Genomic DNA, 18017 nt, shown 5'->3' on the forward strand with positions numbered 1-18017 from the left:
AGTACTCGCATTATTTTCCATCAAGGATTTTTCGCAACCAGTGTTTTATATTGACAGCGTGTATATTTGTGCATTCCTCAGCATAATCGTGTCTGTATTTGCATCCAGTGCATTTTCAGCCCCCCTGTTCCAGTTTCTCCTGTCTACCATCTCTGCTGCCATGCTGTGTCCTGTGCTCCTTTGTGCCACTCTGCTCCTCCTGACACCCCTGGAGATCACGGAGGCTCGCGCTCTGCATCCTTCTCCTGATGCTGTGCAGGTATGGGGGGAGGGGGATGGATAGAAAAGGAGGAAAAGAGCAGATTGAGGGGACGGGGAGGAGGGAGCGAGAGCAGGAAAGAATAGGAGAGAGTAATGAAATGTATGACTGATTGAATTATTCTCCGTCGTACACTCCCTGACAATTAAATTTAATCTTTTTTCCCCTCCTGGAGTTTATGGAGCAGTTTCTGGAACGCTACAATGACCTTTTGACCCTGGACGACCTGGAGAACCTGTTGAACAGCCAACCAGAGGAGCAGTCCACCTTTTCCTCAGGGGTCAAAGCAGCAGAGTACCCCAAATGGGCTGACGCACAAACACAGGCTGAGACCCCCTGGCTGCGCCTGCTGAAGGGGGCTATGGCCAATCAGAAGCGAGCAGAGCCAGACCGGTCAAGGAGGGGATGGAACCGAGGATGCTTTGGGCTCAAACTGGATCGGATCGGGTCCATGAGCGGTCTGGGCTGTTAGTGGAGAGGAACTAAAGACTGGTGGCATCCTTCTTAGAGTATAATAAGGGGAAGAGCGCACATGCAAAGGCGTGCAGTGAAGGGTGTTTACATGCGTGTACACTACATGTAGTATGGTGTAAACTTGCAGCATTGCTAATGTGGTTTCATCCAGCGTAGGTACCATAGATCAGACGCTTCACACGATTGTGGCTGTTTTAACACAGCAGCTGTAGTTTATGCCATGTGTAAGTATTAAACTGAGTATTAGAACATGTGAGCTGTGTTTACATCAAATGATCACCTTTGGTTGTCGGGCTTGTTTTTTAAGTAAAATGCCACTTTATGTGTTTCTAGCTGTGTCTGCGTACAGTAAATGTAAAAGTGTTTTTTTGGTCAGGGGACTGTGTGTAACATCAGGTGTAATGGACGTGGATATCTAAAAATGATGGCACCTGTAATTCCTGCTGTTTGTTTTTATGTTTACTTATGATTTGCATGAATAAATGGATTTGACATTTGCTGTGTTCTGCTTTTTTTGTCTAAGTGCGAGATTCAACGTCCACTCCTGTCCCACACATCAGTCCCAGTTTGTAGACTCTCTATTTACATGCGTCATCTCAATTTGTCCTTCGAAGCGGAGCTTCAAATTCTCCTGACAGATATGTTTTTTTAAACTCTTGGTGCTTTATTAAGTCATCCAATGGCTGTTGGAGGAAGTTATATTTCTTCCCACATCATTCTGGAGTATGGTTGGCCAATCCTAATAAGTGAATGCACGAAAACCCTCTGCAGCGTCCAAAACTGATTTCATTCTGACGTTACAGCCAAGTTCCCAAGGCAAAAATACTGAAACATTGTGCAGGGAAATGGAAATAAATATATTGGCGCCTTTGACAGATAATCTCATACAATAACCCACTTGATATTTATAACATATGTATGTATAAATGTGATGCAATCGTACATTTGGCAGTCTTTGTAGCAGCAATGTTTCCAGTTTGAGGACATCAATTCTTTTAACTTGGAAGCAAAGCCCAAAGGACCAAATCAAGACACACTAAACTGACAAATCAACCCCATCTCAGGGTACATTTAATAGCTGTTCTGGAGCTTTCAATCATATCACATGATATTCAGCGGATATACATTTTTAGGATTTATGTGACAACACTGATAAACTGACTGTCAACAGATTCTGGTAGAAATGTTGCTAAATCCTGGTTGGTGCACAGAAGTACATGACATCACCTATTTCTAACTGACCCACTGACATGAAACCAGTGAGGAGAGCAGAGAGAAATTTCTCAGAAATGTGGAAAAAAAAACTGTTTTATCTTTGACAGAAAATTGTGTGTTCATGATCATAATAAGAAGCTGATTGAGGAAATCAGTCGCCTGGTCCTTCAGGAACTTCCTGTCCGTGTCGGCTTAAAAATTGGACTACAGTTCACTCTCAGCTTTGAACCAGATTACGTGATCATGTGTTTGTGTACAGACTATCTGCAGATGGAGATCACATGATATGACTGAACGCTCCAAAAACAACTGCTTGATACACCTTGAGGTGTTTTGACAGTTGCTGTTTCTGAGATCAAGACGGACCTCAGAACATCAAGACTGTTACAGATTACTGTTACAGATTACCTGTCGGTGCATCAGTGGGTAAATCTGAATTAAATTTCAAAGATTTTCGTTACAACACTAGATGGCAGTCTCACTCCACCATGTGTTCATTTGCTCCTCAGCACACACAGTTGCCCTGTAGACTTTGCACTGGAAGTTGTGTAAATCCAGTTAAAGGCCTCTTTTGCGTGCACACCCAGAGGTGCATAGATCACCACACTGCAGCTCATACATGTTGTTGTTCTGACACTTTCTGATAAAGTAAACTGGAATATAACCTTTGAGAAATAACACTAATTTACAGAAATGCTGCTGGAATTTTGTTTAAATGATGTTATGATTACAGATGTTCTTGTGATCTTACAGTGACCTTTACAATGAGCTAAGTAATGATTCTCCCAGATATTTTATTCCATGGCTTCTCACTTCCCTCCCTACAGTGGGTAGAATTTGGCTCTTGTAATGTAGAAAGAACATGTGATCTGTATGAGGCAGCATTTACAGTACTGAGAGTACAACATGGACCAAGTGTTGACTAACCAGGCAGCATCTAATCTTAGCCCGACCTTTACTTCCCCTCTTTGACCTTAAGCTGAAAACCAGAGGCCAACACTGGCATGCACTCAGGATTGTGGTAGTTCAGCTATGCCCGGACGATTGGACTGCAGCCATAAAACACAGCAGCACTGTCCAGTTGTAGTGCAGAGCTACATGTCTGCTAGCCTGCTGCAAAACACACATGACCACATGATCTGCTGAGGCGGAAAATACAAGTCACCGAATGTCACCTTTTGTCAAGTTACACAGCCAGTGTCTTGCACCTTCATGGTCTGCTGTGGTGTCAGGATACCCTGCAATGGGTATGCTTTCAATTCACTGTCAACAGTACCTGCTGGTGAGGCCCAGTGTGCAGCCAGGGGGATATTTCCAAAAGGATTCAACCTTCTGGTTTAAATTGACATTCTCATTATTTTGATTTATCATTCTTACCGTCTTGTGGAGTTATTTCTCTTCAAATGCAAACACTGTTGCTCGCAAAAGAGTCAAAATGAACTCAGAGCACGGACACATCCAGGGCTTGTCATTCTGTGCACGATTAAAACTAAAGACACATCACAGAGTGCAGTACTTTCACCAAACTGTCTTTCAATCAAATGTTTTTTTTAGCATTCAGTTTCTTTCAGTCTTAGTCATTTACGAATAAAAGCTTGAGCGGGTGCACGAACTCAAGCAGACCGAACACGCCTCCTCTGCACATGCGTAATGATCATGTGTTCATATTGAATGCTCAAGACTCAATTTTTGTCTTCCGCAGAGGAGATGGAGAGGTGGAGGAGGAAGGGCAGCTTTCCACAGTCACAGAGAGTCTGAAAGTGAAGGGTCATGGTCTTTGGACATGAAATGTCACAGTCAGTAAGACAGAGATTTGATCCCTCAGTTGCTCCCTCTGTATTTATTGAGAAGGTCAGTGAGGGACCCCTCTCTTTTTTCAGTCCACTATCTGTGGACTTTAATATCTGGATATCTATATCTAGACCCCTTAAAGGTGAGGGAGGTGGAAACAGGCTTGATGATACTGGAACTTCTGCTGAAAAAATACAAATCTGAACAACATATTTCAGAGTTTGATATAATTAGGAGCAGAAAAGAGATGATAAGAGAGAAGCTTCTAGGCTTCAACTCACATGAAGTTGCAGAAGCCAGCTTGCATGTCTCTCTGCAGGCTGACGACCTTGACATTCAGAGGGGGCGGGCCGAGGAGCAGTGACCTATGAGGGGGGTGTGGCTTTAAACTTGGGTTAATCATAAAAACACACAGCTTAACTTTGCTCTTCCCCACTCACACCCGGAGTCGCAAGACAAACTGAGGCGTCTCACAAACGGTAAAAAACCTTCAATGATGAAATCATTTGTCAGAGAGAGTCAGGAACTGCAGGGCCTCAGCAGCAGGCTGCATGATGGGATAGCTTGATTTAGATCACCTGAGGATAATCTGCATGGACTTGATTGAACTCAATTTTAAAGTAAATTCTGTTAAAGTCCTGTTTTAAATGTGATTCTCATGAGGATAGAGAGATGCTTTTCAGTGTACATAATCGGTAGATTTTACACTTGCAGGGAAAGTTCTGGTCTGCAGATTTGCATTGAAATTCACTTGGACTGTGGTCACAGCTTATCAGTACAATGCTTTTGCATGTTCATGTAAACTCTGTGCTTATCTCAGCACAAGATCTTAGAAACTGTCATCAAGTGAAGACTAATATATGGCATTGTAAAATGTTGCTGTGTCAGTATTTAACAGCAAGCATTATTCCTCCTCTTCCTTCTTTTCTCCTCTCATTTCTCCTTCCAGAGGACTAGAACAACCCAGGCAAAATGGTCAAAGTTGGAATCAATGGGTAAGAGCTCACTTCCATCCACTCACTTAACAGAATTAATCAAATCCCCATAATTAGCACAACTAAATAAGCAAAAGACACTCGGCTCATATCGGTGTGCTCTCTGCACCCTCAATTCCCAATGCCACACCCCTCTCATCTGTGCACACAGGCTGCATTTAACAGTGATTTACTGCAATGGATGCCACTGTCTGTGCTTCTTAAATCCAAATACTCACATACACACAAATACTTTGAGCAACATATACTTGGATATGAAAGTAAGGAAAAGCTGATCCACAGACCTTTAAAAACTCAAGACAAGATGATGAATGGCAGACAGTATGACACTTTAAATTCCACACAACGGCGCCTCTGTACCTAATGAAAATTGAGGAAGGTGTTCAGACTGTCATGTAGGATATGACTAAAAGTGAGTACTGAAATAAAACTGTAAAAAAAAGCTAAAAGATAAGATAATAATAAATGTGACACTTCAGAAGAATCCACAGCATTACGGGCCTCAGTGTGGAGAAAGAAGTCCATAAAAGCTGTTTTATGTCTCTCTCTGAATGATTAAACCAGCCCAAAGTGTTGACTGTCTTGACCTCGTGCTCCCTTTAATAGTTTCCATGTAGCAGCTGAGGAAGAAGTGTTTCGTAATGGAGGCCATGCACATATGCACATCCACCAACCTGTGGACAGTCCCCAAGCTTCGAACTTTACCCCCCAGCAGATAACAATGTGGGCTTCGACATGCAGGTCATTCAACAGTTTTTCTGCTGTCTGAAGCAAGCAGGAGAGCATCTGCGTAACTTCAGTGTTATTGAACACACAAAATGTGACCTTAAAGTCTCCTATCTGTTTCATGGATCCATTCTTTATCTCTCCGCCCCTCTTCCTCCACCCCCCCAGTGAGTGAGAACAGGGTGTATTTGTGCCAGGATTTTGGACCTGCGGTTAAAAAGTAACTCAGCTGCTTGATCAAACAACACAATGCCGTCACCAGGATTACCACATTAGAGGTTCATTTTGACTTCAACCCCCAGAGAGGAGCGTGTGAGAGCAGCACACACCTCCCTCAGCCCCTCCTCCTGAACTTTGCCCTTCCTTTGGATGTGGTTTCAGGTCTCCTGGAGAGTTGTGTATCTCACATAAAGGAAAAAGCTGCAGCAGTAATGTGACATAGGCGGTGTTCAGGTTGATGTGAAAGTCAAAAACCCAATATTACATTTATAACTCATTATTCCCCCCTCATAAGCATCTGGAGCTTCAGTCCACTGTGACCCCGAGACATGACTGTGATCATCCAGTGACATGGCATCATACCACCATCTAGAGGCCAGACTAAGAAACAACACTGTTCACTTTTCAGATTCGGCCGCATCGGTCGTCTGGTGACCCGTGCTGCTTTCACCTCCAAGAAGGTGGAGATCGTGGCTATCAATGACCCATTCATCGACCTGGAGTACATGGTAAGTCAATAAGATTGCTTAAAATATAAGACCTATGACATCATTCTTTTACAGGAGCTTGCAGTTTTTCTGAAGTCTATGGAAAACGAGAATCAGTCAGGAATCACAAAAGTAAAATGTGTGTTCATGTCATATTCTGCACTACAACTGGACAGTGCTGCTGTGTTTTATCATTTATATGTAAACTTCAAATATAATCTTCTGCTTCAGTCAGCTGCTGTAAAATGATCAAAACTGTCTCACCATCTCTTCACTCTTCCTCTTTTAGGTCTACATGTTCAAGTATGACTCCACTCACGGCCGCTTCAAGGGCGAGGTCAAGATTGAGGGTGACAAGCTGGTCATCGATGGACAGAAAATCACCGTTTTCCACGAGTGAGTTCACTTAACAGGCTTTTAATGTAGGAAGCATGTTTAATGGCAAGTTCACACACACATCAGCCAACAGAAGAGCAGAAGAAGCATTTATTGTGACTCCCAACTTTTCTGTTTTCAGGAGGGACCCCGCTAACATCAAATGGGGTGAGGCTGGTGCCCAGTACGTGGTTGAGTCCACTGGTGTGTTCACCACCATCGAGAAGGCCTCCGTACGTGATCAGTCCCGTCCCAAACTCTTTACAAAATGATCATGAAAAAAATGATGATATACGATGTGCAACTGGCCATTGATTAAACGCTATTTCAAAACACACTGCAGGCTCACTTGAAGGGTGGCGCCAAGAGAGTCATAATCTCTGCACCCAGCGCTGACGCTCCCATGTTCGTCATGGGTGTCAACCATGAGAAGTACGACAAGTCCCTCCCGGTCGTCAGGTAAAAATCAAAGTATCTGTTTCTTTGGTCTGTTGGTCTTTTAAAGTGTCTTAAAATTGAAATCCAGTTTCTAAATTTGATACTAGAATCTGAAGGCTGTAATTTGAACCCATCGCATTGAGTTTTTCAATAATTGTGTGTTTTGCTTTTGGTTGAACTTGCATTCAACGTGCAAATACATTTTTGAGACGTTGCCTTTTGTTTTGAAAATCCTCATTTAACTAATGCTGTTGCTTTGCCTCTTTACAGCAACGCCTCTTGCACAACCAACTGCCTGGCCCCCCTGGCCAAGGTCATCCATGACAACTTCGGCATCATTGAGGGCCTGATGGTGAGGATTAAAACACATCGCCTGTGAACAATCTGGCACAGAGATATTCAGCAGCCCCTAAAACCAGATTAACAAACAGCCCAAAACGCCAACATGACATTACAAAGTTGCATGGGTTAAGCCATATTTAATCATCTCCTTTCTCTCCCCTGCCTATCAGAGCACAGTTCATGCCATCACTGCCACCCAGAAGACCGTGGACGGTCCCTCCGGCAAGCTGTGGAGGGACGGCCGTGGTGCCAGCCAGAACATCATCCCCGCCTCTACTGGTGCTGCCAAAGCTGTCGGCAAGGTCATCCCTGAGCTCAACGGGTCAGTCCCAACAACACATGACTTGATTGCTGTATAGTGCTGAAAGGAGCTGCACTAAACTTGATGAATGTGATATTTACCGACTGAATGTCTTTACAGCAAGCTGACCGGCATGGCCTTCCGTGTCCCCACCCCCAATGTGTCAGTGGTTGACCTGACAGTCCGTCTGGAGAAACCCGTGAGTGACCACAACCACGAAGCATTCATAACATTTAATGGACTAAAATTAATTTGACTGTACCACTCAGCTTCCAAAAAAAGCTAAGACAGTGTCTATAACAGAATGTGACCATTCTAATCCTTTTTGACATATTTAGTCCAAAGACAATATATTTAAAGTATTACCTCATCAACTACATTGATTTTTGTAAATATTTTTATTCTGAACAGGTGATAGTATCATAATCGGTATGAGATATGATTGGTAAGGGGTATTTTTTTTTTTTTTTGGAATCGCTGGTTGTAGGTCTGGTAATGTTTGTTATCTCAATGTCAAATTCCACAAACAGCCCCAAAACAGGAATTCATTTATTCTATTAACATGTATTTCTAGCAAACTACAGTGCTCCTGTTCATGGTGATGGGCACTGTAGTTTAAGTCAGTCCCTTGTGCCCCATTCTTCTGTCATGAATGCTAACTAGTGCACCAAATGTGCATCAATCCATGGCTGAAAATAGTCCCCAACAAATGCAAATGTATAATTATTTTACATGCAAGCTTTCCTTTCTGTGAAAGGATGTCAACCTACATTATGCTCTTGCTCCATATCCTTTGTCTTTTTAATGTAACACTCATTGCTGTGTGCTTTGTCATGTCTGTCAATGCTTCATCACTTGTTTTGTCTTGTCTTGCTTATATATTCGTGACCTATTTTTTTTTTTTCAAGGGGGCTTGAGGCTGAGTGTTACAGATGAGGCAGGATAGGCAGAAAGCGTGGAGATTAAATGTGGATTTTAGGCTTTTCAACAGAGAAATTTTGAACACCAGACTTCATTTTTAATAAGATAGTTATTTTATGTAATAATAAATGTGATTTTATGTGATAGCTAAATTCCCCTTGAATGCAAACAGAATCTTTTTTTCCTCCAACAGGCCAAATACGATGATATCAAGAAGGTTGTGAAGGCTGCAGCTGATGGACCCATGAAGGGCATCCTGGGATACACAGAGCACCAGGTATGTGTTTGTCCCTCATCTCTGAACCTTAAACTGTTTGTCCATCAGTGTCCTCCTTAACGCGTCATCCCCTCTCTCTTTCCTGCAGGTCGTCTCCACAGACTTCAACGGTGACTGTCACTCCTCCATCTTTGATGCTGGCGCTGGCATCGCCCTCAACGACCACTTTGTCAAGCTGGTCTCATGGTACGCCGTCATCACAGACTACTTTCACTTCCTCTTTTTCCGGTGATGCACAAGGACTCATTTTATTTCCCCTTTGCTTTTTAACCAGGTATGACAACGAGTTTGGATACAGCAACCGCGTCTGCGACCTGATGGCCCACATGGCTGCCAAGGAGTAAACCCAACCAGCCAATCCAGCGTCACTGCATTGTGCCACATCACCCACATTCTGCTGATGCCAGAGTTATACGTTTACAATAAGACATTGTATTATCTATGACTCTACCTGGTTCCACCTGATAGTCCACCCCCGCTAGATGCCTGAGGAAAAGTCCCACAGAGAACAAACAAAGAAGATTTAGATTGGTGACCAATTATCACTTTTTTGTATTCGTTAAAGTCTCTGTTCTGTTCTTGTGTGAGAGATTCTTGATGTGAGTCTGTCTGTAGTACTGAGGTACTGCAGTCAGTGGTGGAATAAAGTCCTCTGTTTGTGAGATTCATGTCCTCCTTTTCTCCTTTTGTCACTGCACAGCACAATTTTATAGAAACGCTCCAGTGGGATTAATGCTGATATCATTAGCTGGATTCTTATATGGGTCAGAGACTCAGGCAAACCCCCAGAGGTTTCTCTCAACATATCCGATCAATGCCTTCCTGTGAGACTACACCAATGGCTCTTAATTGTTTGGTCTCTTGATTATGTGGCACCGTGGAGGATAATTAATGCTGGTTTGGCTGCTCAAATAGATTCTTGCTTTTGTAGAACAGTCACATCATCCACTAAAAAAAAAAGAAAAAAAATGTTCCCTCTGCACAACTTTTAGCCCCGTTCAATAGCTGGTCCAGCTGAGAGAGTACTGTAGCATGGCTAACACACCCACTGCAGTGGCTCAGTATGAGGCTTTCATGAATGATGCCTGCAGGTAATTTGGCAAAGCCATTCAAACTATTCTAGAAAACTGCCCACTGATCATCTACATTAGTCACCTTGGCCATGATGAAAGTACTTTTTACACAAGTACTGTACTTAAATCCAATTTTGAGGTACTTGTACTTAAGTTTATTAAATTTATGCTTCTTTACACTTCAACTCCACTCCATTTCAGAGACTTTCTACTTCACTACATTTATTCAGTACAGTAGCTTTAATCTTACATACAGAGCATATGATTATAGATTAAATGCGCTCAAGTGTTCTCAGTTATGCTGCTGTTCAGACCTGCTCAGGTTGACGCTCTGATGGGATTTACGTGAGGTATGTGACTTTAATGACTTAAATGATTATCTTTGATGCATAAGACAAAAGTATAAAATGTCTTCTGGCACCTTGAAGATGTTATCAGATGTTATCATTTAACACTCAGAAAGGGACCATTTTGCATAGTGAGTTCTTTTTACTTCTGAAATGTTTTTATGTAACTAAACCTCCTTTGAATTTTCTTGAAAAAAAATTTGTGAATCAATGCAGTTCCCAAGTGTTATGTGATGTCGATGGCTTTACACATTTATTTCTGTCAGATCAAGCAAAAAAAGAGAGTTCATTTTGCCATCCCTCTAATAATCAGCTCTTCAGTCTTTTTCAGTCAACCATAGAACCACATAAATATTACTAGAAATAGTCTGTGTTCTCATCGGATTAGTCTTTTCTTCAGTTCCAGTCGAATTGAGTGTCAGTGTTTTCTGACACCTTTACCCTAATGTGCAAAACCCAACAAGGCAAAACCCAAAAACACCAGATGCTGTATGACATGCTGTATATATATGTGTGTCATAGAGGACCAATTTATTCTGTGTCCTTGTTCCTTTGTGCACGTTCACAATGAGAATCATAATTAAAATGGATGTGTGGATTCACAGGGATAATATGGATTCAGTGGAAGTGAAGAAAGATAGTAGAGAGCTGGAGAGGAGATACAAGGCAGGACAGAGGTCCTTCTCTCTCTCATCCTCTCTCTCTCTCTCTCTCTCTCTCTCTCTCTCTCTCTCTCTCTCTCTCTCTCTCTCTCACACACACACACACACACACACACACACACACACACACACACACACACACACACACACACACTGAGCTTCTGTGTGCCTCTCACTGATCATTTCTAAGCCAGATTGTCGACAGCAACTTTTCTCTCCAGCTCTCCAGAGAAATTCCACATGGATTTGCAGAGGGAGGGTTCAGATTAAGATTACACAAAAATATAAGATCATTCCTTTAAAGACCAGCTGGAGCCTACAGGGAGGGACGGACAGACGGACAGACAGACAGACAGACAGACGGACAGGAGGACGGTGAGTAGTCATGCTTGTTTTTATAATGTGTTTTCTTTCAGAATTGGGAAAAAGAGAAATTAGAGAGATTTTGATTCTTTCAGGAAACCTTTGTTCTGACCGCTTGTCTTGTGTATGTAAGATTAAAGCTACTGTTCATTTATTATTATTTTTTTTAATCACCCTGTTGACCCCCTTTATCACCCATGAGACTCCGCTGGGATCATCATTAAGAGACCTTGTTTTTTCCCTAATGCCACCTGTAAAGCACGATCATCAACAAGCCTCTATTTATTAAAATTAGTCATTTATTTACTTCAAGACCCTGGATACTTAAAATATATTCAATACATAGATTGATACCCCTCTGATTCACACGTTTGCTGCGGTGAGACTGAAACAATTACAATCAATGCTGTATTTGAAGAAATGTCAGGTTTTCCCATTAAAGCTGCAAATCATGCTCTAACCAGAGAAGATTTGTCAGGCAGACAGGAGGCAAGATGATGTCACATGATCAGTTTGACCTGTATTCATTTAAGTAATTGTCAGCTATTTATATCATTATGCAATTAATAATGCTTTGTCAGAAAAAAACTACAAAAACAAGCTAAATGATGCTGAAAAGTGAGGAGGGAGAAATTAGGGATGAGAGCTTTTTTTAGGGAAACAGGTGAAAGCATAGTTTTTTTCATGAATCTGTCAATTTTGAGATTTTGGGTTATTTTGCTTCCATAACATGTCTTCTTTCAGACTGGTGGAAAGAAACATTTATGCAAATTAATGCACATTTAAATGATAGTGCCTAATGAATTGGGAGAGGCTCACGGCGACATCTGTTTCTACCATGTTCACTCAATGTTCACTCAAGACCTTTTTCTCATACTCTATGCCAGAAATTTCCCCTTCAGCAGCACTTACATCCACTAAACCTTCCTTCAAGTTTTATTCCTCTCTATATTCTGAATGTTTCTATAGAAGGGTTTACTCATATATTATTCATAGCCTGATTTATATAACAATTTATTCCCAAAACAAGGTGAAAATTGATTTTTAAAATTAGAATATTATCTTGAATCTCACAGCTCTCCACTGTAAAATATCCACAGTCTCCCCCTCGCTGTCCTGTTTTACTCAATCCTGAGCTTCAGTTGCACATTAAGGGCAGAGCAGAGATTAAAAATGGAGTCAGCTAAAGTCGTGCAGAGATCAGGATAGTTTCCAGAATAATTCCTGTGCTTTTCTTCCACTTGCTGCTGATTCCACTGTTCTGTTCTGTTTTCTAAGCGTCAGGAGCTGCCTCTCCTCTCTGCATGCTGCCGTGGGTCAGAGCAGTGCATACATGGGAGAGAATGGCTCACAGGGGGGCTCCTGGTTGGTCCCCTCGTCCATCCACCCGCTGTTCCTCTCCCAGCTGCCCCCCTCTGCAGACCTGGCCGTCGCCATCTTCCTCACCCTCACAGGTGAGCAAGAGAGCACCTTTATCATTGTGTCAGTCTCAGGTTCATTTTTCTCAGGAGAGGTTATCAAGTCCAATTAAAATGGTTTTTAAATTCCAGTCAAGACACTGACTAAATCTAATCTAATCTAAATCTATCATGCTAGTGTCTGTGACCTGATGGCCCACATGCAAAGTGTAAAGTTTTGATAGGAAGTGCAGCCACAAAATTTTGGTTTTGAATTATCATATTCACACAAAATATATAATAGCATGCCTTAGATAGAGTGAAAAAGACATCTGTCTTTAAACTTACTTAAAGGGACATTTTAATGGGAATATTGGCATTCAAGTGATTAAAAAGTTTTATCCTGCATGTAACAACAGACATACTTCAAAAATCTATCAAAATCCAACACTGTGCTGTGAAAACACTTTATATGAGCTGTGTGACTGGCTTATTAGTTACTCATGATGGGGATGAGAAAATTTTATTTTGTTCTTTGGTCAACAGAAAAGACCGAACCAGACACGCGGTCTCATTAAAAGCTGAATTTACAAAAAAAAAAACCTTTCATCTAGCTGAACAATGGAGAATCTTGAACATTACTTTCACTGCAACAAATCGATGAAGCCGCACATGAACAGATGCTCTCCTTTCAGTCAAACTTGTTGGTCTGCGTTGGGCTTTATCTGGCTCAATTTGCTCCCTGTTGAGTGTTCAGCAGAACGGAGAGCAGCCGGTTAGTGTGTGATGAAAAGGAAAATAGATGGATAATTGTGCATTGATCCGCTGTGAAACCCTCTTGAGGCTCGCTTCATGTAAGCATGCACAGCTTGTGTTTGTGGGATTTAAAGACAATAAGATGGACAAAAATGACAGTCTTCAGTTACTTCTCTTTCTGCAGGTATTGTATCAGTGCTGGGGAACGGCACTGTGTTGTTAGTCGGCCGTAGGAAAAGGAAGAAGCTCAGACCTCCAGAGCTCATGACCATCAACCTGGCTCTCTGTGATCTTGGCTTCAGCCTCCTGGGAGCGCCAGTTTTCATCATTTCCAGGTACAGAATACTTCAACCAATAAGCAGCCGGTGATGACAGTGTGAGTACGATACAAATAACATTGATATCAGCAGCCATTTGTCAGAGACAGAAGGTGATGATCCATTAAGCCCCTCTTTCCCTCTGCCAGCCTGTGTCATGCCTGGGTGTTTGGGGAGACAGGGTGCCTTTGGTACGGCATCCTGGGCTTTGTGTTTGGCATTGGCTCTCTGCTCACCACCTGCCTCATCTCTGTGGACCGTTGCCTGAAGATCTGCTGCCTAAGATATGGCAAGTCTGACATCTTCTAGCACAGACCTAAGCTGTACAATCCACACGGGCACTCTAAATCCGCCCGACTTCTCCTGAATACATTTCCAAGCCCACGCAGGTTTTTACAACCTTGCTTACATAACACACTAATTCTAGTCTGTAAAAGAGCCTCCTTCTCTCTTACAATAATATTGGTTTAAAGATTGAAATCAGTGAATGCTTAGGTAACACCAAAGGTCAATTAAACGTGATGCTTCGAGAAAATGGTGAGCTGATATGTCAAGAACTCCCATGAGGCTCAGTGCTCATTATGCTGACACATGAACACGCAGCTTCAAAGGGTCATTAAGTGATCTGTATGCTTCTTGCCTCTCTAGGTCAATGGATTGAGAGGCGCCATGTGTCTCTGTCCATCGCGGTGATGTGGGTTTACACATTATTCTGGGCTTTACTGCCTGTTTTTGGCTTTGGAAGTTACGGACCAGAGCCTTATGGGACCAGCTGCACCATCAACTGGTGATCTCTGATTTAATTAACAGTGCTGCCTAATGTCCTGCTGTTCACATAGACGTCTACAGACATTCTCTGATTTCTATTCTTCATGCATTTGCAGATGAACATGTCATAACCAGTCTGCCTGTATCATTATTTCAAGGTGGAGAATGAGGTCGTCTCTAAATGACAGAATCTACATTTTCCTCATCCTGATGTTCTGCTTTGGATTTCCTACCCTCACCATCATCACATCATATTTGGCCATCCTGCTGACGGTGAGGATAACTGCTGCTTTGTGACACATAATGGAGGATCTGGAAACTGTCTGTATTCTGTAATTATTTAGTTTTAATGTATCAGTCACTATTTTAAGCCACAGTGTAGATCATGACAAATTGCAACTCTGGCACCCCCTAGTGACAATACTGAAAAAGACACTGTGGCAGCCAGCAATGCACAACACCTCCTCAGACATCCAGGGGATTACCAAAGACGCAGTGTGAAAAAAATGGCCTTTTAGCCCAGTGCTCAGGGGTCCCAGAGGCCCAGCATTCATTATGTGGCAATTGGCTTGTGGCAGTTCAATGAATTAAGCCTCTTGTGATGAATGCTCCTGAAAGCTATTTCTTTCAAGAGCTGATTGCTAGACAGACTTAAATTCTGTGTATATAATCAATAGCATAGGTGAGTTACAAAACAAGAAAGGCCTTGGAGTCTTTTTCAAATCAATAACAAATCTAACAGATCTACCTATGGGTCTAACGCACAGATAAAGGCTCAGCTAACTGGGCTGGCCTGCACAATCCAAACATATCACAGTGAAGGCAAACACCTCTTCTCCCTGGTGTAAGACAGTAGAGACAATAGCTGACATATGCATTTGCAGTATGTAAAATATGTAGAAGATACTCAACCTGGAGTGCCTCCGATTCACAAGTTATTATTTTCGATCCAGCAGCACAGAAACATGAGACACACAGCTGGACATATCAAATCACTTGAGATGCACGATATTAGATTTTTGCCAATATCCAATATTTTCCAACTCACTTTGACCAACTGTCAATACCAATATATGCACAATTTCTTTTACACCTAATTACAGAGGACATCAAGTCTCTCCTGTAGCAGAATGTATTATTATTATTATTATTATTATTATTATTATTATTATTATTATTAAGTTGCATGTGCATAACTAAAGCATCATCTTATCTGCTTGTTATATCGGCAAAGATGTTCATTTTTGGCCGATATATCATTTTAAAGTCTTTGCCGGTAACATGCTGATTTTATCGTGTATTCCCATAAATGACAGCTAACCAGAATCACAGCCCACAAGATGCATACTGCCAGTGAAACTGGGAATCATGTAAGGGTAGACCAGACAGGTGTAAACAGACACTGACGTAGCAATCAGCCAACAAAAACCTGACAAAAGCAACACACACTTATGCTACCAGCTTCCACATATATGTTGTCCTTGTGGGAATAAAACAGCTGTGGTCTAATTGTAAAACAGCAGCATTACCTGTTGCTTCTGTCTTCAGGTCTACAGATCTAATCGCACTCTGGCATCTATACCGTCCTCCTCTGTCAGTCACACCAACAAAGACCTGAGACTTTCAAAGGTAAACTCATGAGGATCATTCTCCTTGGTCCACATCCTGCAGGAAAAATAAACCGTATGTTTATTCCAGATGGCTGCTGTGGTGTGCAGCACCTTCCTCCTGGCCTGGATGCCGTATGCCACCGTGTCTCTGATCTCTGCACTCATTCCCAGAGACGAAGCACACGGCACTTTGCATACGGCGGTGGAGGAGTCCACTGGTGTCTCTTCAAATGCTGCAAAGCTCCTGGACATCCCCTCATTGCTCAACTGGACCGCTGCAGAATATTACAGACAAGTCTACTACAATCCTGAGAGCAAGTGGAGTGATGTGAGCAACATGAGTTCTGTCTCCATCGCTAATCTGGGTGACGCCATGTTCAGGTCCTCCCTGGGAAAAAACGGGAAACCCCTGCCGCTCTCCTCTCTTCCACCTGTACTCACCTTGATCCCTGCTATGCTTGCTAAGTCCCACTGCATGATCAACCCCTTAATCTACCAGATCATGAACAGGGAGTTCAGGGACGACGTCTATGTGATGTTGTTTGGCCAAGAGATGGCAGAAAGGAGGCGAGTGCAGAGGAGGAACGGAAGCTTATGTGAAAGTAAGGAACATGAGTAAATTCTACCAGCTTCCACTGTTTCTTGGACTTTGTCTTGTCCCATAAGGCTTTGGTCCACATTTTCATCCTCCTCTTCTTCTCCTTACTTTAAGGGAGCATCAGCCTCTCCTACAGTCAGAGCTGGAGGAGGAAAAGGAGCAACCCCATGTCCTTGTCTGTGGGAAGAAAAAGCAGAAGACTGAAGAACTGAGGGAGCAGAAGAGGAACAGACTCCTGAGCAGACAGCACATCAGTGGAGGCTGATGCTTTGGACTCCTTGGACACTCAAGGTGACATGGAGAGAAACTGCAGCACCAGTGGATGGACAGATCTGAGAGGGTCCAAATCCAGCGCTCTCACTGTCGACCAATCGAGATAGATAGATATATATAGATAGCCAAATTTTGTGCTGTGAAAATGTCTTATCCTTGGTCTAATCAGCCAAGATAAAAGCCCTGTGTGGGTCTACCATCGGTGTACCAGGGCCTTTACGTTGCTAACTCCTCATGCAAGTATTGGATGAGCAACAATAAAATCTAATTATTTCTAACTTATCAAACAAAACAACTGGATTTCCTTTCTTGTTGTCTTGTCATCTACGCACAATGTTCGAAAGCGAATGTCACCGGCCAACAAATGAGATCTGCTAGATGCTGAAAATTAGCAGCCCTCCAGTCTTTGTTATGCTAGTTAAAGATGGGGTTGGGGGGGGGGGGGGGGGGGTATCTATGTTTTAAGGGTCCGATTCTCCCGCATCACATTCGCACTCCCAACTCATCACATACGGAGGCTTAGTCAGGACCCTGGTGACACTTCTAAACTCACTGGCGGACCCTTAAGAATCAGGTTGAGTTAGCAACGATAAAGCTACAACTTCCGGTTAGCTATGTTCCGTTGGATTTTCAAAATAAAGCGTACTGAGAACAGTAATAAACACGTGCTGTGAAACGATAACACTTTGGTTAGATTAAAGCGCCGAAACGACTTTTTTAGGTCGAGGAAAAGATCATGGTTAGCCTCATGAGAAATACACTAGTTACGTATGTCAGTGAAAGAACTTATACCATATTACTTCACTTACAAATTCCTGCCCCCTTATGACAGTCCTGTGCTACAATCCACGGAACATAGGACCATGGAAATATAGGACCCTGGTAACATCGGACCCTTGTCATGATCACACTGTACATATAATTGACTCCAAGCTAAGCTATTTGATTACAGACCAGCTGACACACCGAGGGCCTTTTGTAGCTGCAGACTTCAGTGTTCTGGGACAGATGGCTGAGTTGCCCAGTTAGAAA

At 42.5% G+C, this 18017-nt stretch overlaps 3 protein-coding genes across 3 annotated transcripts; all 3 read left to right on the forward strand.

Annotated features, from left to right (window-relative positions):
* The first annotated feature begins 75 nt into the window (after window positions 1-75).
* On the forward strand, window positions 76-1230 carry nppcl (natriuretic peptide C-like). Its single transcript, XM_070966484.1, has 2 exons — window positions 76-259; window positions 435-1230. Exons 1-2 carry the CDS (start codon window positions 161-163, stop codon window positions 729-731), a joined length of 396 nt encoding a protein of 131 aa, XP_070822585.1. The 5' UTR covers window positions 76-160; the 3' UTR covers window positions 732-1230.
* A 2939-nt stretch (window positions 1231-4169) lies between these two features.
* On the forward strand, window positions 4170-9487 carry gapdh (glyceraldehyde-3-phosphate dehydrogenase). The gene is made up of 12 exons (XM_070966092.1): window positions 4170-4218; window positions 4689-4734; window positions 6089-6188; window positions 6457-6563; window positions 6685-6775; window positions 6886-7001; window positions 7251-7332; window positions 7493-7644; window positions 7744-7822; window positions 8738-8821; window positions 8910-9007; window positions 9096-9487. Exons 2-12 carry the CDS (start codon window positions 4712-4714, stop codon window positions 9163-9165), a joined length of 1002 nt encoding a protein of 333 aa, XP_070822193.1. The 5' UTR covers window positions 4170-4218; window positions 4689-4711; the 3' UTR covers window positions 9166-9487.
* A 3062-nt stretch (window positions 9488-12549) lies between these two features.
* Window positions 12550-17217, forward strand: opn9 (opsin 9). Its single transcript, XM_070966679.1, has 8 exons — window positions 12550-12720; window positions 13604-13754; window positions 13886-14025; window positions 14385-14523; window positions 14663-14777; window positions 16053-16133; window positions 16203-16716; window positions 16827-17217. The coding sequence occupies exons 1-8, from the start codon at window positions 12600-12602 to the stop codon at window positions 16922-16924; spliced, it is 1359 nt and encodes a 452-aa protein (XP_070822780.1). The 5' UTR covers window positions 12550-12599; the 3' UTR covers window positions 16925-17217.
* Window positions 17218-18017: the final 800 nt, after the last annotated feature.

Source organism: Chaetodon trifascialis, chromosome 7 (assembly GCF_039877785.1).
Source record: "Chaetodon trifascialis isolate fChaTrf1 chromosome 7, fChaTrf1.hap1, whole genome shotgun sequence".
NCBI lineage: Eukaryota > Metazoa > Chordata > Actinopteri > Chaetodontiformes > Chaetodontidae > Chaetodon > Chaetodon trifascialis.